At 34.9% G+C, this 24,050-nt stretch overlaps 1 protein-coding gene across 3 annotated transcripts in view; it reads left to right on the plus strand.

Annotated features, from left to right (window-relative positions):
• The window catches only part of dach1.L (dachshund family transcription factor 1 L homeolog), a 211,821-nt gene that overhangs the window by 132,722 nt on the left and 55,049 nt on the right, over nucleotides 1-24,050 (plus strand). For 2 of the 3 annotated variants that reach the window (XM_018247292.2, XM_018247291.2), the window contains exons 4-6: nucleotides 19,680-19,835; nucleotides 20,338-20,510; nucleotides 22,293-22,428. In XM_018247292.2, the coding sequence (XP_018102781.1) occupies nucleotides 19,680-19,835; nucleotides 20,338-20,510; nucleotides 22,293-22,428 (465 nt within the window). The remainder of the gene's footprint in view (nucleotides 1-19,679; nucleotides 19,836-20,337; nucleotides 20,511-22,292; nucleotides 22,429-24,050) is intronic. The other variant, XM_018247293.2, reaches the window with a different exon arrangement.

The raw sequence follows: 24,050 nt of genomic DNA on the forward strand, positions 1-24,050 counted from the left end.
CTCCCATATTTTCACCACTGCTTTTCAACCAACTGACTCTCAAGCAATCAACAAACACCATATGACTGGACTTACAAAAGGTTTGACTAACTGAATTGCTTCTTTGGATATACTCTATTTTCACTTTCTCATTTACTATTGCAGCATTCACCCACTGACCTGATGTAGCATTAGATGCAAATTCAGTTTTCAGCTGTGATCGGACAGGATCTCAGAATCATTTGTTAATGGCTCCTAAATTGATTTATATTCTTGGATGGCTGGGCAGTGTTTGAAATTGGCCAAAATGTCCAGCCAAATCTGGCCAATCATTGCCTGCTTAGCACATAAGATAATAGACCATATTGCCATCACTAAAAGTAGATTATACAACAGTAAAGTCTGGTCACCCCTGATTCAAGGTGTTCTTTTGAAGACAATCAGAAATCATTGTAGCAAAATAAGATGACAAACTTGTATCTATTTATATTTCATTCATATGCACATAATTTCCGACCCCCATACATTCTGATTGCAGGAGCATATTCTTGTTCTATGTTAAGTAATGATGTTGTGAAAATGAAGGCAATGACATTGCATATTAAATTCTCATTACCACAGATTGATCACTTTGAGGCTACAAGACAGGTTCTTCAATAATTGCAGGTTTTAACCCCTCATGTACCTGCCAGAATCAAGGGCATTTGATTACAAATGGTTGGTGCAATGTAAAAAAAGTTTTGAGACAAAATACTCTCTGTCTGTATGTTAGTAATGTTATAAGTGGATTTTGAGAGGAATAATTTGTATAGTGATAAGGTTCATTGGATGTACAAATGTAACCTTTAATATATGGGAAAAAACTGTTCATATAACAGTATTAACAAAGCCCAATAAAACCTGGTTTTTAGTTCTCAAAAATATATAATAAAACTATTTTGCCTGATTTAGGGCTAATGGGATTTGGAAAAATAATCTTTCCAATTTTTCTAGTTGTGTTGTTCAGGGTGTCAGATAAGTAAGAGGCTTTTATCCTTGCTTAACTGCTGAAGCCACATTAGTCTATAAGGTTAATCTCTAAAGAAAAGCATATGGTACCTGATACCTGATTTCATCCATCGATGGAACAATTTTTCTTTGACTTCAAAAACCTTAGAAAACTGCTCTAGAAGGTCCCCATAGGCTAACATAGCACTTCGGCAGGTTTAATTTGGCGAAGTATTGAAGTTGAAGTTTTAAAGAGACAGTACTTCGATTATCGAATGGTTGAATCTTTGAACTATTTTACTTCTAATCGAAGTCAAAGTCGTAGTATCCAATAAATTACTTTGAATTTCGAATTATATAACTTATAAAATTCCCTCAAATTCACTTCGACCCTTGATAAATCTGCCCCCCAGCAGTTTTTAGTAAGTTTAATAACACCTTTATAGCACCTTTATGCAACAGGATTTCAAGCTACAGTCTTCACTTACTATTAGAATACAGATGAAAAATAAAACAATTCTCTCTGGGACATTATGATCTTTATTTTGGATATTATAAAAAGCTGCCTGCCAATATTTGTGCTATGCGAAGAGAATGTGTGGATTTCAGACGTGATGTGTTAGGAATAGGTTTAATGGAATCTATCAGAGATGAAGTTTAACTCTTTCTTTGTGATGTTGTGGAAAGAATAGAGTAAATGGGTTGTTACCTCTTCCTATTTGCTGCTATAGCAAAAGGAAAGGAAATGACTTGAGGAATTACCTGTTATCTGTGTTCTAGGAAATTTTAAGATGTCATGACCAGGCTACATGTTGTTGGGAGAGAGATTAATATCTAGTTGATCTGCCCCTGGGCCAATTATCCAGGTCATTATAAAAAAATGTATTGTCAGCAATTGACCCTACATGTGAACTTACTTGGGTTACTGGTCAGTCCATTTTTTCCCATGTTGGGCAATCAGTCCAATGATAGATTTTCTCCGAATGAAAAAATAAATTCACTCATGACACACAGCTAGAAATAAAGTGGCAAACACAAGCTTGACATTTTTAAACACTTACATGGAATGCATTCAGTTCTAATTGATTTTTAAAAGAGTTCTCTCGAATAGTGAATGTTTAGAAGTGCCTTGGCAGTTCTCCAATACATTTACTACAAAGCATAAATAGGTCATTTTTTTAGGCATCGCCGCAGTACAGCGGAACATTATATATCCAATCTGTAGTCCATCCTAATTTGATTTCACAGCTGTACAATTATCCACAGTAAATATTTTCTCTGGATATTTAAGTATTTATTTGGTGCCAGTGCTGAACTTCCCTGCTGTCACAGGTAGTTAAAAAACAGACATTAATATAAACCGGCAATGATTAAATCTCTCTGTTGCTCTTTTAACTGATGTAACATAAAGAAATAAGAATGGAAACATCATTAGTATCCGCTCCATCATAACTTACAAATAAATCCGTTTCTACAACAATGTTTTATAGTAGGGGCTATGCATACCTAAGCTTCAATATGGTTGAAATATTGACAAAAATGACATCTCTTCAATTTCAGTGAAAGAGGAGACAAAATGACCGAGGAGCAGAAGCAATAAGTCAAAAAGGATATTGCTAAGTGTATGAGAAAAATGATACTGAACGTTCTAAGATCTTGTATATATCTTTATTGATTGAGCTTTTAATATTTAGCCACCATGATTGAAATGCTATTGATTTTTATCTTGTACTGCCTGCTCTTTTAATTCTGTAATGCGCCCACATATATATATATATAGGGGTTAAAAATCATTCTATATTTTCTAGGCCCCACAGCAGTCATATATATATATATATATATATATATATATATATATATATATATATATATATATATACGTATATATATAGGGATTATCAATTATTCTGTACCTTCTAGGCTCCACAACAATCACTGGGTTCTTTCTTCCTTAGTTACACTCCTGACTGGTACATTTTCTGTTGATGATAGTGGAATTAACCTACAGCAAATCATAGCTGTTTTGATCACTGCTATCAAAATGTCCCTTATGACCTAAGGCTATACCTAACCTTAAGGACCTAAGGCTAATAGACAAAAAACAGATTTTATTTGTTTGTGCTGTAAAGGCACCCCTTATAGCTGCACCCCCAGGCTAACTGCATGCAAGTTGTAACCCAGGAGACAGGCACGTTATTATGCTTTAAGATAATCTGGGTAATATAACATTGTTGTGCTTCATACACCACACATGAACTTTAGTTAGAGGCATTTTTTTTCAAGTTTTCTAAAACAAAGCTTGTGCTAGTTTCAGCAATGCTTAAATTTTTGCCGTGTAATGTATGTATTATACTATATATTTTACCGCATACATATCCTATGTATTCTTTAGTAAGGCAGTTGTTTTGTTTAGGTCTTGTTTACTTATTGATAAGGCACTTTAAAATATTGACATAGCTCCATTACATTAAGCAGGTGTTGGTGGCAATTGGAAGAGAAATGAGGTGCTGTCCAGATGGATGTCTGCAACTGTTTTGTTATTTAGTGGAGCTATAACCTACTTACTGCACGTTTACCTACTTTAAAATACATTGTGCTCAGTGTTGTTTGGTCACGACGGTGCAATCTGAAGAAACATTGTTTTCTATTTTAGTAATCCAATTCATTGTACTTATACATTGGTCAATTTATATTTTTACTCAGATAGCACAGTATTGGTAAAATGAATTGGACTTGCTTAGTGCACTTGGATATCTTAGCCATCACATATAGGGGTATGTTTATAACACAGTGTAAAATAGCAGCACATATTTAATCATGAATACTTTTAAATCTATATGCAATGATTTTTCAAAGCCGCAAATAGAAATTGGATGTACAATGGTTGCAAAAGTGTAAAAAAATGTCATAGGAACGGTCTCAAAAAACGTGCTCAAAAAACGTGCATAGTTTACTTTGCTTTTATTGTTACTGTGTTTTATTGTAACCTTGGTATTATTGATTTCAACTTTGCAATGCAAAGTAATGACATCAATATATCAGTAATTCTGGCATATGCATTTTTTTTTAAAAAAAAAAGAAAGAGCACAGGAGGTGTCAGAATGTATTTGACTATTCTGAGCATACTCTTCATTCGCTCCTCTCCTTTTTGCAGCTCCATTGACAGGCATGGCCTTGAACTGTGTGGAGCAACATTAAGCAGAATTTATTTGCAAAAATGCAAACTTTATGTAATGCAATGTAGAGTAAGACACAAAGGTTACCTAGCTCTAGTAACCCATAGCAAACAACCATATGTTTGTTTTGAAATAGGCTAAATGCTCCCAGCTGATTGGTTGATGTTGGTTATTAAACCAGTAGCAAACTTTTATTACATTACTCCATAAATAATTTATAGTTAAAAGGAAAATATAATCTATGTATAATATTCTATGTGAGCAGAAAAATTGACTATGCAACTTACTTTATAAAATAAATCCAAGTGTACATGATATATACTCTGGGGATAATGGGAAAGCTGCAAAATAAACAAACAAAAATGTTTCATATGTGGCAGAGATCATAGTTTATCAAAGGTCAAATTTTGAATTCATGTGAGTTTTTAAAAATCCTAATCTCCCATAAATTCGAATCAAATTTTTATATATATTATATATTTTATATATATTAATACTTGCATGTTAGGTAGGCTGCAAACAACTCCAAATTCATCCATTGACCTCTCCCATTGACTTAAACATCAATTTGGCAGGTTTTAGGTGGCGAATGGTCAAATTTAAGTTCTTAAAGGGCCAGAATATGATAAATCGCTAAAATCGAATTCTAATTTTTTTAAAGACTCGTATCGAAGTTGAATAACTTCTTAGTAGATTTTGTACAGACGTGACCATAAAAAAAATGAAAATTCGAATTTGAATTTTCAATTCGACCCTTGATAAATTTCCCAGTGATGTACATAATCTATGCAATATGGAACCCTGATGTGCCAGAATATGGATGGAATGGAATTATTTAATAGGAAATAATTAATGGGGCTCATGTATTAATGTTTGACAAATTTGCATGAGGCCAGTAACCAGCAACCAGTAACTAATCAGTAATTAGCGCTTTTCAGCCAGCTGCAGGTAGAACAATAAAAACAAAAATGTGATGCCATGCTTTACTGTCCAGCTGCATATTTGCCCATTGTTGATAAATGAGCCCCATTATGTGGCAACAGCACAAAAGACAAAGTTTAAAAATCCTTTCCAAAGATACTGTTCTGGGAAATCTTGAAAAAATTTTGGATACCTTGTGTTCCATCTATATTTAAAATCTGCAAAAAGGGTTGCAGCAAAACCAGTGGTTTAACTACAGGGGAAAGCAGATGCGTGGTTCTTACTCAGTGTCTCCACCAGCCCCCCCCCACCCTTTATTTGCTGTTTTGTAGTTACACAAGTGATAGTTGTAAAAGCTGTAAAAAGTGGTGTAAAATAAATGGTGTATGGATGAAGCTCGATTACAGTGAGGAAATCATCCAAACACTGTGTTGGATGTAGGTGGTGTATTTTCTTTAACACCTGACTAATGTGGAAAGTGATCCTATCCTATTGGACCAATTAAGGCAAACATTTCTGGAGTCAAAAGAGGTATAAAAAAAGGTGGCAGCACTCAATGGCAGAAAATACCTTACACAATGCAAGCATGACTCTACATAGTGTAGCATAGTGTTATGGTTTAATTCATTACAGTATTGTACACACTTTTATAAATCTGCCCCATAATAAACACTTTAGCTAATTCCTGAATTAGTCTGGCAAGCATATGGTACAAACACCTTACATTAAATTAAGAATAAGCAGGCGATTAATCTATTCTAATCTGAAGCAGCTCTATTGCAGAATGTTGATTCTATTCTTTCTGATAATTTGCTTTAAATATGAGTATTTTCCTTGTGTGTGCATTAAGCGCAGGGACTGTTAACACGTCTAAAGAAACATCTGCTCTGTCTTTTTGTTGCTGGGTTCATTGTATAATTAGCTCTATATTTCACCAAATACAATTTTACTCCCAAGGCAGACAGAACAGCATGAACAAAACATAAATAATTGCAGATTAAAGAAACAGAAGGCCAACTGGGTCTGGAAAGCGTTGTTGGAAATAGGGTTAAGGAGAAACGAAGGTCATAAGGGAAAATGGTAAAACAAATAAAGCACAATATTTCTTGATAACAGATTGGGGCGAATAAATGCATTAAAAACATATTAATATATTTCATGCTGTAGACACTTAAATTCACTCAGCTTCAGAGCCTGCAATACAATGTGGTTTTTCCACCTTAACGACCAGTCAACTATTCTGCTTCCAGTGCAAATATTCAAAAGGATTATGTGCCTCGTTTACAAAGAGCTGGCATTGTGCTAAGTACATTAATTGGTGCATATATGCGCCTGTCAAATTGACCAGACAAAAAGCAATCGTGGCATGCGATGTAGCGAGTAGCATCAGGAGTAGTTTTGCACCTATTAATTGTTACCTAGGCACAAAGTGCAGCACTATAGGTTGAAGGAAACCAGATACTTTATATCTGTCACTGACAAGACATTAAGGCAATAGTTAATTTGTACCTAGCTCCCATTCCCTATTCATTTGGCACTACTCGTGTACAAATAGAAGCTTTCAAAATAAATGGCCATGCCCTGCCACTTAACACAGGATTGCAGTCTGTACAAGATTTAAACACAGGTGCAAAAACGAACCCTATATTGGTGCATGGCTTCAGTTAATTATGGACATACTGCTCATATTGTGGCATAGTGGGGGAAAAGCATAATTAATTGTATAAATGCCTCAAACCTTTGCAAACTTTTGTAAATAAGGTAAAATGTGATGATGATGATAATAATTGTATTTTCCTTCATCCAAACAATTGGCAAACAATTTCTGGTACATTCCATATCTTCCAGCCATAACCTTTAGGGTTTTATTATTTTAATTTGTTATAGTTTTCCTTCAATAAATCAAACTCATATACCATTGTGCATATGTTTGTGGAGGAAGGTATAACAGTACAGTTGGCAGGTCTAGTGGGTGTTGGGGGAGTATAGAGGGCACAGTGGCTTGTCTTACAGATCAACTCATGCAAAGTTTTTGTAATGGTAGGACCTAGTAATGTCTAGTTACACCACTGAGGTCTTTGTAATACAAGCATCACATTTTAAGAATGTAACATTATGATGTGGCTGCCTTACACATCCTGTAACAAAACGTTTCTGTCGCACACATTTACTTAACTTGCAGGGTTCATTCATTTCTCTGACCACTTTCAGGTCAAATATAGTATCCAGGCTGTATGTAGGGAAGAAGCACACCAACTTGTATCATCATAAGCCTTTATCACATTTTATGGCAGAAGTTGTAGCACAAGCTTTTGGGGCCCAACACCTTCCTCAGGAGCAGTATATACTAGTGAACACAAAATGTGATACAAACATGTGATCCATTTATACATCCTGTGAAGCACTAGAAATTATAGACTCAGGGTGATTTTTGTATTTGAAGATGCTAATTAAGACATTCAATACACAATTATTATATAAATAATATTGTAACATCCCAAAACCCAGAACTAACCCCAAGATCCCAATCTTGGGTCACACTTCCACCTATAACCACTGCCTTTCACTTCAGGAGGAGCAGTGCGCTACTAGGATGCTGCCAGGTCTTAAAGTGAGACGACCAAGGGGAGAGTTCTGGGCAGACAAGGGAACCAAACGTGTACAGAGAACAAGGAGTGTAGTCAAGGGTCAGGCCAGGTAGATATCAATCAGGCAGAGCAGTACAAAAATCGGAGTCATGGACATAGTTGAAGTTGCACGCCATGGTCAACACCAACAGTAGCACAGTACAAAATAAGTATGAACAGGAATGGTCTGTAAACAGGCAGAGGTCAGGACAGGCAGCAAAGTAGCAGAAGTCAGGGACAGGCAAGGCAAAGGCAAAGAGATCAGAATAATAAGAGCACCCAGGAACTATTAGGAAATAGACCTATGTTGGGCAATGTGAACATTTTCAATATTTGAAATTTGTGTCAAGCGTGATAAAACAGATCTAGCGGGTGTGTCAAAACCTGGAAACGGCACAACCATGCGTCACATACAAACAGAAGAGAAGTCGGTGAGCGTCCCCAAAGTGAGCATGGCAGACGTCCCTGTCGCATAGAGGGGCTGAAATGAATGAAGAGAAGCGGAATTTCACTCTGTGGTGTACTGTGGTGATCTCTAACTTCACTCTTTGATAAATACACCCCATTGTAGGTTAAATGCAGTGCCAAGTTTATGTATAATACATCTGTCCTGTTTGTGATAGGAAATTAATTTGTGTTTCTTTGGGAAGGCTTAGCTTCTCCAAACCTTAGATAAAATCCAACCCATGCACAAGATCATGAATCAAGCCCCACTATGCTGATACGCATTTGCCTCCTGAGGAATAGAAATTTAACATGCCTTCCTGAAATCTGTACTATTTCTTTTAATTGCTAAATTAACATTTTTGAATTCTGTAAGTGTACAAATGTTGTTATACGTTGGCTTACAATTTACAAGCTGCTGAATTTCCCTCGTACAATATAATTTTATTTACAATTCACAGAATATGCAGCTTGCTTCAGTTTCAAAGTTCTGGACAAATGATGAAATGAAATGAAAGAAAATCGATTATTGGTTTAGAATGTGAAGCCTTTTTGGATAGAAAAGAAGCAAGCATGTTTTGGGGGGCTAAAATGGTAATTGAAATGGCATGGGCTAAGTTTATCCAGGTTCTAAATCCACTGCTCTTATAGAAATTATTTTAGCACTGTTGTGTCAAGCATTCAGCTCTCTAGTTACTTTGAATGCTGTTGGAGGATGGTGGGAGTTTTATTTTTACAGTTCCTTGAGGAATGAAGTCTGGACACTGGCTGTGGGTTTTCTAGTGCTTGAAATGACTGTAGTAAATGACATGGTACCTACTGTATTATAGCAGCTGTATTTAATCCTTGGATTGTGGGGTACTTCAAATCCTAACACTACAAACATAGGGTTTCTGAATTGTTTGCCCTCTGCTTATGTGCTATTATACCAACAAAAAATGCAAGGAAAGGTTTTCAAAGAGGTATAGGTCTTTAAAATAGATGTCTGCCAAATAATTAAAAATGTCTAATATACTTAAGTACAGTAAATTATTCAATGTTAACTTTATATTGTGTACGTAAGATAAGAGCATATGTCAGAACATAATAATGGTCTGAGAATTTCTTTACATGCCTTGAGATGTCTTTAGTGTGAAAAACAAATATATTCACCAGTTTTGCTATAAACATAATGCAAATACAGGAGTGCATGGTATAATACATTCATTGGATCAACATTGTAAGGACAACATAAAACAGATTTACTCCATACTATTGAGGGCATAACGACCAAAGAACAGCTGTAAATGCAGTTGAAGTCATCAATTTCATGATCAATAACCTGCCAGCACAGGCTTTAGACTTGAAAATATACACTGGAAACTATTACTATTCTTTCGTATATGAACATGCCCATTGCAAGGTAAATACCTTGAGCAGACAGCTTCATTAGAGGGTATGAGACATCTGGGAGGCATTTTGTTGTTTTAATGGAAGCTTTTTTTCCCGAACGCTTCACCAGCAACTGCAGATCAATTACAAGTGACAGCATTGCTGTGAGCTTTTTTACTATGTAGGTCCAATGATGGGGTTAGCGGTAGTGGTACAGCGAATTTAATTTTCCTTCTCTTTTAGCTTCACACAACAAACCATAAATCATATATCAAAAGAGATATTAAGACACCAATGAGGTGCTGTTTCCATTCATATCTGGGGAGATCTTTAGTAGTTTTCAAAAGCAATGTAATTAGAGAAGCTGTTCTTTTGTGAAAAATTACCAAATGCATTATTTCTAGATAGATCTGCTGTTTTTACAGGTGTTACTCAAAAAGGGTGGCAGAGGTTAAGAGCCAAAAGACCATTTATAATCTAGCTATTATTTAGACCAGAGAGGGAAGAGACATAAAACAAATCTATAAAACACATAAAACGTTATGAAAGGAACAACATTCAACCAGTAATATCATCATTTCACAAGGAATATCAGTTTGCAGAGTAACATTAGGCGCAGGCAAAAAACTTTGACAAGGAAAGACATCACATATTTATTTGTTCTGTATGGCAATGTGATATCTGGCATTAATGACATTGTATTCTTTCAAATGTACAAAGACAGAGAAAATGAAAACATTTTATATGAAACCAATTAGGCTGAATACATTTTTTTCAAAGTGACATGATGTATGCCAGTTGGAGTGCATAAAGTAATAAACTCTGTACAAATAAACATGTTTTTGTAGTTTTTTTTTCTTTTATATAAAGAGAATTGATACAAATTAAATAACTAGCAAATTGAAAGAATCACAGACAAATACTGGAAGTCCTCTGCACTTAACCGATTATCAATATATTAAAGGGATACTGTCATGGGGAAAAAAAAAATCAAAATGAATCAGTTAATAGTGCTGCTCCAGCAGAATTCTGCACTGAAATCCATTTCTCAAAAGAGCAAACAGATTTTGTTATATTCAATTTTGAAATCTGACGTGGGGCTAGACATTTTGTCAATTTCCCAGCTGCCCCAAGTCATGTGACTTGCACCTGCACTTTAGGAGAGAAATGCTTTCTGGCAGGCTGCTGTTTTTCCTTCTCAATGTAACTGAATGTGTCTCAGTGAGACATGGGTTTTTACTATTGAGTGTTGTTCTTAGATCTAACAGGCAGCTATTATCTTGTGTTAGGAAGCTGCTATCTGGTTACCTTCCCATAGTTCTTTTGTTTGGCTGCTGGGGGGGGTATGCAGGGGGTGATATCACTCCAACTTGCAGTACAGCAGTAAAGAGTGATTGAAGTTTATCAGAGCACAACTCACATGACTTGGGGCAGCTGGGAAATTGACAATATGTCTAGCCCCATGTCAAATTTCAAAATTGAATATAAAAAAAATCTGTTTGCTCTTTTGAGAAATGGATTTCAGTGCAGAATTCTGCTGGAGCAGCACTATTAACTGATTTATTTTTCCCATGACAGTATCCCTTTAAGAACACTGAGACATTTTGTGCTACTAAAAAATACCCTCCCCTTGAAACAAAACAGGGCTTTTTTTGTTCAGATATTACAATATGGTTAAGCTGGCCAACTACTTCAAAGTCATCCAGGTACAACAAGTTCTTGATTTGCTTGGCCAAGCAATAAAAACAAGTGCAAAATCTTTTTATGTCCTTTGTGAAATGCAGAGATGGGTGTCACTATGACACTAACAATGGCTGTTAAACTTTTGCACACTGCTCACTCACTTGAGGTTGGTAGCTGTATTGATCGTGTCACTAATCAAAAATAAATGTGGAAATGCGATAAATGGGTGGATAATATCAGTGACCCTTTCTAGAACCTGGTCTTTCTATGAATCATTTTAACTTACCAGGGTCTCTAGTTTATTAAAAATACATATATACAAATACAGCAATCTGATTGCTTTTCTATTTTGTCAGTATTTACAATTTTTTTGTATACATGACGTAAAGAATCTGTATTTATATTGATTGATTTATAAAAAAGGCAGGCACACATGGATTGTGCCACTGTTCAGTCTGCAGCTGATGACTAACTTTTTACTTGTGAACAATTTTAAGAAACTGTCAAACTAGACATTTCCATCACTACTAGTTGCCAAAAGCCTGCAACTTGCTGTGGGATTTCATTGGTATCAGTGGGAAGTGTCATAATACATAAGGTGCTTTGGATAGGCATCTAATTTACTGCCACACTCTACTGTTAGAGCCTAGGAGGGGAGGTTAGCCAGTTCCACATAACTAGTGGTATTGTGGGAAGGCTCACTGTGATTGGCTGCATTACCAAATAATGTAAAGCAGCCGTCTCTAGGGTGTTTGATGGTGAAAATATAAAAAGCAACTATAAGAATCACAAATAAGCAGAATTGTTAAATGTGCATTGGGCTCTTGTAGACTTGTGGAACCTGCATTATTTTTGGATGCCAGGATAAATTTGGCATCATTGCGTCTGGTCTGACATCATACTGATTATCTTTAAAAGTTATGAAGGTTGAGAATCACACAAAGGAGCAGAATAACAGCTGTTTAGACTTTTATAGTGCATCCACAAAACATATTTCGGGCATCAAGGGCCCTTTTGAAAAATATCAAGATAAATATCAAGAACATAAAGATATCTGCCGTTGGATGTCTGCAAAGGAGCATCCAGGGAATCACAACACTTACACACTCTTTATACATTACAGTAGCTATTGTGTGCAACCTCAACTTTTGATGATCGTACTGATTATATACAGATGTATTGAATGAGGTTTGATACATCATGATTTTTCAACTGTAGTATGTCACGCCTCATAATTGAGGTTCGATAAATACAAAAATGTATTCATGCATTTATGAGTGTGTTATGGATATTGTGTGTGTGTGTGTGTACGCGTGCACACCTGGGAAAATTGCATCCCTTAGTTCTTAATCAAGAAGCAATAGGAGTGATGGTCCCATGTGTTGATAATGGAAAAGGGTATGAAATACAATAAACATGGTGGGTTGTGCCTGTTTTTTTGCCCTTTGCTTCCTGCACCACTGTCAGTATATAATCCCTTGTGAAGGACACTGGGAAACCAATGTGCTCCCCTGGTCCTCCTGTCTGGCCCTGGCCAGCTGTTCAGTTCTCACACTGCAACCCTTGCACAAATATTTATTTTATATTTCACAATACATGCATTAAGATTGTTTCCACTTTTAAATTCTTATGTTTAATTATATGGCAGGCATTCTGTATGTGCTTCATAGATCAGTTCTTCATGGAAGAATAGAGAGTATTTGTTTTATCCATTAATGATGTGAGTGCCATTAGCATCTATTATTTATTGCATTTTCATACAGGAAAATATATAATATAAATGTCACTACATGCAAGAAATAAAGGATGGAAAATTATCAATATATTTTAATTAATGTTTGTTTTTCTTCCTAAGCAGCGATGAGGATACTTATTACAAAAGCTAAGATTAGATTTGACAATTGCAAACATAAGCCAACCAACATAGAAACAAAATCAATACTAACATTTCCCTTGGGGACACTATTTACTGTTCACAGCACCATTCCCTTAATGGAATGGCAGTTATGTTTGCAGAAACCTTGTAACTAGCATTTTTATGTTTTAACTAAAAGCAGCTTTCTCGAAGAACAACAAAAATAGCATGCTGCCTAAAGTTAATAGCAAAAATATTTTAAAGCTGTCATGCATCTATAAGCTATATCCTGCAGAATTAGTGGATAGAGCAACATTTTTGAAAGGAAGCACTTGACGTTGCAAACTTACAGCATCTTGCTTATTTTGATTGAGATAATGCACTCACCCGAATTGTCTATTAAATAGCCTGAGCTTTAAATAATCTTTACTGCTTAACCACAACTTTTTTTTATTCATCAGTTTTGGAATCTATTTTCCCTAACGTTATTAAAATCAAAGTGGTAACATTTCATACACACATATATTTGGGGTTGCAGCTGCTGAGTGGACTCAAATGGATGCATGGATGCTGAAATTCATAAATGGTGTGCCATTGCAAACTAATATTGGTGACACAATGATGCATTTCTGGTACAAGTATGGGATTCATTATCCAGAAAACTGTTATCCAGAAAGCTCTGAATTATGGGAAGGCCATCTCTCATAGGGGCAAATTCACTAACTTCCGGAAATTCGCCAGCGATGGCTTTGCTCACATCGCCATACTTTGCCAGGCGAAAATTTGCCAGGACAACGCTAATTCACTAAAATGCGAAGTTGTGTCCAGGGAGCCTAATGATGGCGAAGTTTCGCTAGTGTTAATTCGGCAAGCAAAGAGAAGTTGCGCTAGCATTGGTTAATTACGGCGGGAAGTTACATTTCAATGGATGTATTATGTTGCAGCAAATACACTAATTAATAACACTACCCAAGCCCAGGGAACCTTAATAAAAGCAAATAGAGTTGTTATAATACCCTACACATGTGTCCAGTGTATATTTTATGTGCCATATGTAAGGAAATGTAGGGGGGAAGCCGGGTACCCTAAAAAAAAATTTACAATCTCTTGCAGCCTATCCCCCTGAAAAATCAAAAATCGCCAGCATTTTTTGGGACTTAGAAAATGTTTAAAATTTTTTTGATGAACTCCTATATACTCTATTGCACTTCTCCTGGTCTGAGGTTGCGAAGGCAAGTCTGGCGCAACAAGTAACATTCCTTAAAATCCGCATCTTAGTGAATTTGTGTAGTTACATCCATTCACCAGAGCGAAAATTCACCTGGCGGTAGAGTGTGAAGTAGCGCTACAATCTCCTTCGCTCGCAAATTTACGCCAATGGCCATTAGTAAATCGGCGAAGTCCGGAAATGAAGTCACCTTGGCGAATTATCGCCAGTGTTAGTCACTTTGCCCTTTAGTAGATTTGCCCCATAAACTCCATTTTATTCAGATAATTCAAATTTTTTTAAAAATAATTTTCTTTTTCTCTATAATACTTGTGCTTGATTAATGACAAAGATGTCATTAATCTTTATTAGAGACAAAACAATCCATTTGGGTTTATTCAATGTTTAATGATTTTTCAATAGACTTAAGGTATTAAATTCTAAATTACAGAAATATCCCTTATCCAGAAAGCCCCAAGTCCTGAGCATTCTGGATGATTGGTCCTATTTCTGTATTTACAAATGAATTGCATAATTAACAGTCCAGGCTCCCCTCCCCCAAGAATTCTGGAGGGTCAAACCTGGAGTTTCATTGTTAAATTCCTAATGTATATCTGCTGTACTGACTTTGCAAAATCATGTTTATCATGGAATTAACAACCTTAGATAATTTGAGGATGATCAGTATTGATGTACTGTACTTGCCTGCAATCTGAAAATCCTTGTTTGGCTCTTTCATACTTCATTATCCTTGTTGGAAACTCAAAAATACCATGACCCATAGAAATAAAACTGAAATGGTTTTTAAACCACCTCTGCATATGTTTTATGTTGCACAAGCTTGTTTTTTTTCTATTTGTCTAGAGTATCACAATAGAGACAGATACCAGAGCCCCAAATATGTAGAGGGCTTGGATAGGGTTTCCTGCCTCATGCACCATATACTGTATGTATGTGAAGTAGCTTATCTTCTCTAAAGTTTGGGGAGGAGGATGGGCACAAAATATTTTGCTCCAGGGGATAGTCCGTTCTTTGTAACAACAGCAGTGGTTACTATAGCACAACGATCCCTAACCAGTGTCTTGCTAGCAACATCACCACCCCAATTTATATTGCTCACAGTGACCTCAAAGTAGGCGCCCATTTTTAAATTCCTGGCTATATTGTAGAGTGTGATGGAGTAAATCTCATTAAAATTAATAAGAGGTGTCAACAAATCCTTAAAGGGGTGGCTCACCTGTAAGTTGAGTTTCAGTGTGTTATAGAATGGCTAGTTCTAAGAAACGTCTCAGTTGGCCTTCAATTCTTCAATTATTTGTTTTTTTCTTCTGACTCTTTCCAGCTTTCAAATGGGGGTTACTGATCCCCACCTAAAAAAACAAATGCACTTTAAGGCTACATAGTTTTTGCTATTGCTACTTTTTCTTACTCATATTTCTGTTTAGGCCTTCTCTGGATTGCTGAACTTGCAGACTGGAGAGCTGCTGAATATAAAGCTAACTAAGTCAAAAACCACAAATAGAAAATGAAAACTAATTGCAAATAATTGTCTGAATAAAACCACTCTCTACAGCATACTAAAATGTAATTTAAAGGTGAACAACCCTTTAAAAACATCAGTACCTACAGACTGTTCCACTAGTATAGGGTTCATTGGCCTTCCTTGGACAGGGCTGAGATATAGATGTGACCAGTCACTTTCAGCACTAACATCTGATGATCTGATAATGGATGCAGTTCTAAATCTTGGCTCATATGGGAAAAAGTCAGTTTAGGACTCCTTAGGACTCAATTTGGGGGACACTGTGGAGATGCAGGTGCAACCCTTCTGTATAGTCTGCTTTTGTTTGAAGTAGACTAAAGGTAATGTCTATACCTTTGCCAGTATCTCTTTATTTTTATTACTAAAACATTACCCTTTGCTAAATGTCCCCTGATAATGGAAAATCTCTATAAAACACAACAGAGGATATTGCTTTTTTCCAGGTTGTTTACATATGAAATAAAAATCCCTCTGAGCTTAGGATTTAGCTACTTTAGGGACTGCTAAAATATTCATAACTACATTTTATTGTGTTTTACAAATTATTTCCACCTATAAGTGATGGTAAAAAATGCCAAACCCATGAAAACAAGGTGCAAATTTGCTTGCCCTTTAATCTATGCTGCTTTATACTGGTTAATTCTTTATTAGAATGTATTCTTTTGTAGATCTCAAACCTTTCTTATGGAAATTATGCTTTTTAGAAGATTTGTACTCTCATTTTCAAACACTGTTACATTCATTCAAGTACGCCATTATACAGAGGCAGCTGGCTTTTATCTAGTGATATTTACTTCAAAAAGCTAAGTTAAATGGTATCATAGATTAATTCTTAGGGCACTGGAAACCCCATTTTAAGAGTAGAAAGGGATTTAGTAATTACTTAGACTAGCGTAATAAAACAACAAACATGTGTACTATTGGATGCTTCATGTAGTGTGCCACAGTCGAGAATCTTAATAAAAATAAGTTATAAAATTCAGATATGAAAACATGACATCCTTGTCACAAATATTCATTACAGTGTTCCTGTAATTTACAGCTAGACATAACATAGTTTCTTGAGTAGCATTTTTTTCATTCAGGAAGCAATGAAACTTCAAAAAGGGCATTATCCTCTGCAATTTCTTACATAAATCAAACTTGAAATAAGACACATTTTACAATTCAATTTAAGATCCCACTGAGACAATAATGTTGCAAGCTGTGCATTTCGCAAAGTAATATAGTAATGTCTAGTTTGCATTTTTGAAAAACCAAATTAATCACACTTTATTGAATATGTTAAAGCAAACCTAAAATCATTTATTATTAAAAATCAGTTGCAACAAATACAAACTCTATTTTAATACATAAAGGACAAACTCATTTATTCATTAGGACAAAATGCTTGGAGGTTGCATTTTAGATGTACTATATAAAAATGACATATTGCCATGTTTTTACATAAAATTTCACAAACTCTATGAGCCACGAGAAACATTGTCAAAATTAAAACATATAAAAAAAACTAGCTAATGTCCCAAGTTTCACATTTTGCTAATGGTAGATTTATTTGAAAAGTGTTTTATTTGGGGTTTAAAACATAGTCTGCTTCCTTATGATAAACATACAGTATGGAGGTAAATGTGTGTTAAAGTATATCCTAGCCTACAATAACAGAATTTGTATGCTAGCAGAAGTGTAGGATTTATTACGATTAATACAATCGGAATATTTTCAATTAAAACACACACACTTGGGGTTTATTTGGGGTTTAAAACATAGTCTGCTTCCTTATGATAAACATACAGTATGGAGGTAAATGTGTGTTAAAGTATATCCTAGCCTACAATAACAGAATTTGTATGCTAGCAGAAGTGTAGGATTTATTACGATTAATACAATCGGAATATTTTCAATTAAAACACACACACATTGTGATATTATTTCATCTGGCACAGATTATATTTTAGCAGTTTATCATCTTAATTTGTAAAAGACCTGACCATGGTTTGATAAAGTGTCAAAAACATTAAAATGCATGATTTTGAAATCATTTCATTTAGAATGTTTCCAAAGCATTTTGAATTTGAGAGATCACTGTCACTTTCTGCTAAGTATGATACTTTTTGTGCTTGGTTTACCTACAGTGATCACTGATCATTTAAAGGCTTTAGGGGAGAGTAAACCAAAATAAGAATGATGGGGAACTGATTGAAGAAAACCTTCATGATGAAGTATGATAAAAGGAATACCTTATTTGTATTGATTTTTTTTATTGATATACAGTAGTTCAATTTACAGCTATACCAGCCCTACTTAACACTCATTTGTGAATGTTCAGTTTCTGGTGCTTGGGTAAACGTTATGGAAAGGCACTAGGCCTTGAAGAAGGGTCAGTCAGTGCCTTCACCACAAGCCAATCTTATCAGTGTATATGAGGTATATCATACGTCTCATTCCTCAAGCCTCATCCACACCTTTTCATAGGACTCCTTTTTAACACAATCCTTATGTCACTCTTTAGGGATATCACTGATATTTTCTCTATCAGTAAATAGTTATTTTTTAAAAATGCTTATTGTACATGAAGAAATACTAAATATGATCATACAATTGCGTGCCTTCTAATATTTTATAATGTAACAGGATGCCAGACTGACCAAATACCATGGCAGATATTTACCAAAGAACTTGAAATAACTAATGAGCATCTAACTGAACCACAGCCCCAATCTCACCTAAGTCCCTGGCTATTCTCTCCTACTTGCTGCAGTCTCCCTATATACTCAAAAAATGCTATGGGAGGCTTTTATGTTCCCTCCAATGATACTTTAATATTGGTTTGTGACGACTCTGCCCTTGGGTATTTTGTAATTGACCTGCTAAAGTATGTGCTTATGTTCATGACATAAATATATACTATGTGAATTTATTATTAAGCAAAGTGAACAGTGTTGAGCCAATGTTACATGTCTAGTTACCAACTCTAATGCAAGCCTTAAATAACAGAAATACAAACTTACAAGGTTGTATTACATGGAAGTACATTTTCTTTGATGTGGTCACATTACCGACTAAATTGCATTTCTTAGAAATACGTCTATATGAATACATATTATCTCATTCTCATTATAATGTGTCTTCCTGCCTGTCTGTCTGTTTATCTATCTTTCTTCACCAGGGATGATAAAATGAATAGAGTATATTTCTGTCCAGAGGTTTTGACCTATTTCTGTTTAATTAAATTATCTTAAAGGGCATGTAAAGGCAAAAAAATAAAATCCCATTTTTACTTTCTTTAACGAAAAAGAAACCTATCTCCAATATAATTTAATTAAAAAATGTGTACCGTTTTTATAAGAAACCAGATTGTATGCAGTTAAATTCTCCCTTCATTTACTGCTGTGAATAGGAATTGTCAGATGGTCCCTAACTGCTGAGCAAGGAAACAATCATACTTATGAACAGCAGGGGGAACCCCACCTTACTTCCCAGCCATGCAGAACTCAAGCAGCTTTGTTTATGATGATCCCTAAGCAGCCCAGACCACACTGAGCATGTGCACAGTCTTAGTCTCGCAAAGATGTTTAACAAAGTTACAAGATGGTGACCCTCTGTGGCCAACTTTGAAAGCATAAATTATTTGTTTGATTAGGATTGTGGTGCAATAAGTTCATGTTTATGTTTAGTATACAAAATGCAGCATTTCTAGCCTTATTCTATTTTAGACTTTACATGCCCTTTAAATTAGTAATATGCATCTGACCAGGCAAATGGATATTTGTAACCCACCCCCTCCTAAATAATTGAAATTAATTAATCTATTTGCTTAAATCTGTATATATGGAGATTAAGACACACAATGCTCCTCAATTATAATATTTTACATTCATTCCCACAGGGAGCAGTGATGGTTCTTGGGATAAAGAAAAACTACAGTCTCTCCCTACCCAAGGATCACAAACCTCTCTTAGCCATCCCAACTTGCCTGGACAGCATAACCTTTCAGTTACTCATCCTCTCAACACTCTTCAACAGAATCACCTCCTGCCGAATGGTACGAGATTCTCTCATTCATCTCTCACATAATTAGTTCATCAAACCATCCTTTGCTTTTAATGAAACAGACTGTTTTTACCTATTATGCAATGTGGCAAACAGGAGAGTTAGCTTTGAAACATTCTGAACTGGGGAATCTTGATGGATTTACAAACGTTTTAACAAACGGCCAGTTCATTGGCAATACTAAACTATGATACCCTAACCATTGTTGGTCTATAGGGGCTTACCAATGGGTAAAAACAATTTATATTTTCCAAGGGGTAACTCTGATAAAACAATTAGGACTCATAATAAATCATTTGTTTTCTGTTTTTTGCAGCTTGCATTTTTTTAATATAGAATGATATGTATTATGATCTTTCATTTACATCATGCCAGGGTTAAAATATAAGAGATTAAATGTTGTTGCATATAGAATTAAATATACTATTAACTGTGTTTTTATTATTTTAGGTCAAAATGATTACTTACATTCCATGTTTATTATTTATACGTAGGCCTGGAAATCCCATTTATGATGATGCCCCACCCACTAATTCCAGTAAGTCTACCTCCTGCATCTGTTACCATGGCAATGAGCCAAATGAACCATCTCAGTACCATTGCAAGCATGGCAGCAGCAGCACAAGTACAAAGCACCCCCTCCAGAGTTGAAACATCAGTAATTAAGGTATTTTCTTTTGAGTTTTTCTTTGTATCTGTAACATTTTAATATTCCTATAGATGTTTAAGTGCTAAGTTGAAACTGATAGAAATGTAACTAGTATTATTTATAGTAGTATCTGTGACACAGAAGTAGAGTTGGCTGTAGAACCAGGCATATCATTTGTGGGTACAAAAGTAGGAGAAAGCCTTATATTAACTGATGCAAATGTTTTAGGGATGTAATGTTTCTAAAAAATGACAAGTAAACAAGCAAGTTAAGCATAAGGAACCCAGCCAGCTACATTTCCAGTTGTGTATGACCTCTCCAATTAGAAAGGAATAGATTTACCAAGATGGGAATTAATGCAAGAGAGTAAGAGCCAGCATACACTGGGAGGCACATTTATCAAATTTCGAATTCATGTGAGTTTTTATAAACTCCCATAAAATCGACCAATTGAAATATATTTAAAAATCTATTTTTTATGCGCGGATGAATGTAATCGACCGTAAAACTAGAAACAAATTAGAATCGAATTTGATTCGATTTTAAAAACTCGATTTTCTCCAAAAAAAACTTGAATGTCAGGAAGGCTGCAAACAACATAAAATTGATCCCTGGACCTCTCCCATCGACTTAAATGGCAGTTTTAAAGGGACAGAGTATAATAAATCATGAAAATCGAATTCGAATAACTCCCTAGTCGAATTTGGCAGTTTTGACCATATAATTCAAATTTTGAATTGGAATTTTCCATTGACCCTTGATAAATCTGCCCCTTAGAGGCCTATTTATCAATAGATTAATTTTCTTGGTTTAGAGGTTCTTGAAACCATGACTAAACTCACTTTCTCTAAAGCCAAGCATGAGATTTATTAAAAAATCCAAACTAAAAAAAGCACGGATGGGAAAGCTGTTACTTTTTTGTATTGTTGCACAGTCAAAAACCTCCAAAACCACGAATCAAAGGAAGATCTTCCAGTTGTAAAATGGACGTCTGCCATTGACTACTAAAAGTAAAATAATAAGTTCTAATAATCTATCAAAGTGTAATACAAATATAAACTTATAGCATATCTAAGTTGCATGGTAGCTTTTTCTATATAAAAATAGGTTTTAAGCTTTACTCTATATTATTTCTTGTTTTAAATATATCTATTTTCACAAAATTAAAAATTAATCTAAATGCCACTATATACATTTAAATAAATGTGTGCTTTTAAAATGAAAACATAACTTAATTAGTGAATTGGGCTTGTTTTCATATTACAACTATTTTAAATATTACAATAAGGTGTACTAAAAATGCTTTCATTTAGGTCAAGTGGCTTGAAATTACATTTTGAAGTCTATCTATAATTTTATTCGGTATATTATGTTAGCTGCCTTGGCTCTTAACCAAGAGATTTTTTCGAGTTTGCCCTTTCAGAAATGAGATGAACATTAGATGTCCTTTTATAATAGAATGTTTAGATATATGAGATGGGTGAATAGCAGAAGAGCAGTAACAAGCTTGCATAGCCGAGACTGACAATCGTGAATCACTCAATGCGTGTCTGCCATGACCTGCATTTATGAAGACATGAAGGTTTTTTTCTGCTATTTTTTTTTAATTTGACAGTGGTGTAGTTTACATGATTCTCTATTTCTTACTTTTCCTACTTTTTAAATTTTTTTTAATATAATAAAGTTGTGCTTTAGTTGTATTCCACTTGTAGTCACATAACCTAGAAAGAGAGTATATAACATTGTCGAACAATGTGTAAATTACAGGTTAGAGATGTGTAATCCTTTCTTTTTTTGTAGGAACGTGTGCCAGACAGTCCTTCTCCTGCTCCATCTCTAGAAGATGGTCGAAGACCGGTCAGTCATCCATCGTCACACAGAAGCAGCAGTGTCTCTAGTTCTCCAGCAAGAACTGAAAGTTCCTCAGACAGAATTCGTATGTAACATAAAACTGATTTTCATAATCACATGCCAGTACAATTTAATTTAGTTTCAGATTTAGGTAAAGTGAGCCTTTTAATCAATAAACAAATAATAATAATAATATAGGTTATACTGTATATCATGTTTGTTTTTATGTATTCACTTTAAATTGGAATCGGAATGCTGCTTTCCCTTACTCAGCCAGGAGACATTAGTTTCAGTGACCAACTGCAGGATAAATATGATAGATCATGAACAGAAAGATAATAAAGTAGATCCCCCATTTTAAATTTTTTAGAGGACCCCCAAAAAAAAGGACCAAGGGAAAACAGTGTAAAATTCGGGAAAACTTAAAATGAGGGTATTTAAAATTGAGGTTTCACTGTAATAATCTAGCTTCAAATTTTAAATTAATCTTAGATATCAAGGTTGAAAAAGGCAGAATAGAAATGTAACATTATTTTAAATTAAAGATCAGTTGCAAAGTTGCAGTACTACTATTTATTTACTGTAAAGCAAGTTTCTTTTGCAGTTCTGATGAGAACCAAATGAACTTCTTGCAAATACTTAACATAAAATTTATGTTAGTGTCGTGTGTGCAAAATATTTTCTCTTCTGGTGCTATAATAATAAAATACCATTGAAATTGTTTTAATTAGCCAGTTTTTGTGGGGGGAGGAGTGCCTAAAAATCTGTCACAATTATATTGCAAACAACTATAACACTAAGGGGGTTATTTGCTAAAATCTGAATTGATCTAATTTTTTTATTAAACAAGGCTCGACCAAACTCCCATCCATGATTTTGCCTTATTTATCATTAAAAGAATAACATAAAACATGATAAAATTGACCGAAAACTGGAACTGTAAAGTTTTTTGGACTTACTCAAATCGCTTAATTTTTTGGGGTTATTGCCCGAAAAACCACAAATTTTTCAGATTATCAAACTAATCCTAGCATAGACCACAATATCTTCAGGGGTTATTTACTAAAATCTGAATTTATGTAATGTTTTTTATTAAACAAAGCTTGACCAAACTACCATCCATAATTTTGCCTTATCTAACATTAAAATAACTTGAAAAAATAATATCTCAGAAAGACTCGATAAAATCGAGCAAATTTTTTTCCGGACTTTATTCCCAAATTTCCCAATTTATTCATGCCAAACCCAGCACAGACCATGATACCCTCAAATTGGGATAGGGACATCTGCCATTGACTTATACATTGACATTATACTTTGACAAGATTGAGATGCTGGGTTTTCAGATTCTGGCTTTTTGCAGCATAGGGGTATAATAAATCTCAAAAAAATTGAGTTTTTGTCCCAAAAAGCCAGACCAGACAAAATCTAGTTTTAGTAAATAACCCCTAATTGTTATTTTTGTAGAGACTAGTGTGATCTCTTGTTGAGAAAATATCCCCAATTTACAGATTAAGATGAAGGTCCGTTTGGGACCACATATTATGTGTTAGTTGACAACCCTGAATTTGCTGTATCAGAGTTTTACACCAACACTTTTGTGTGCTCGATAAAGCAAGTATAATTCACCTATTTATGAACCGATGTAGAAAAGTTTGCAAGAGATGAAATGAAAGGGGGAAATCCCTTATTCTTAGGGGTGATACA

This window comes from Xenopus laevis, chromosome 2L (assembly GCF_017654675.1).
Source record: "Xenopus laevis strain J_2021 chromosome 2L, Xenopus_laevis_v10.1, whole genome shotgun sequence".
NCBI lineage: Eukaryota > Metazoa > Chordata > Amphibia > Anura > Pipidae > Xenopus > Xenopus laevis.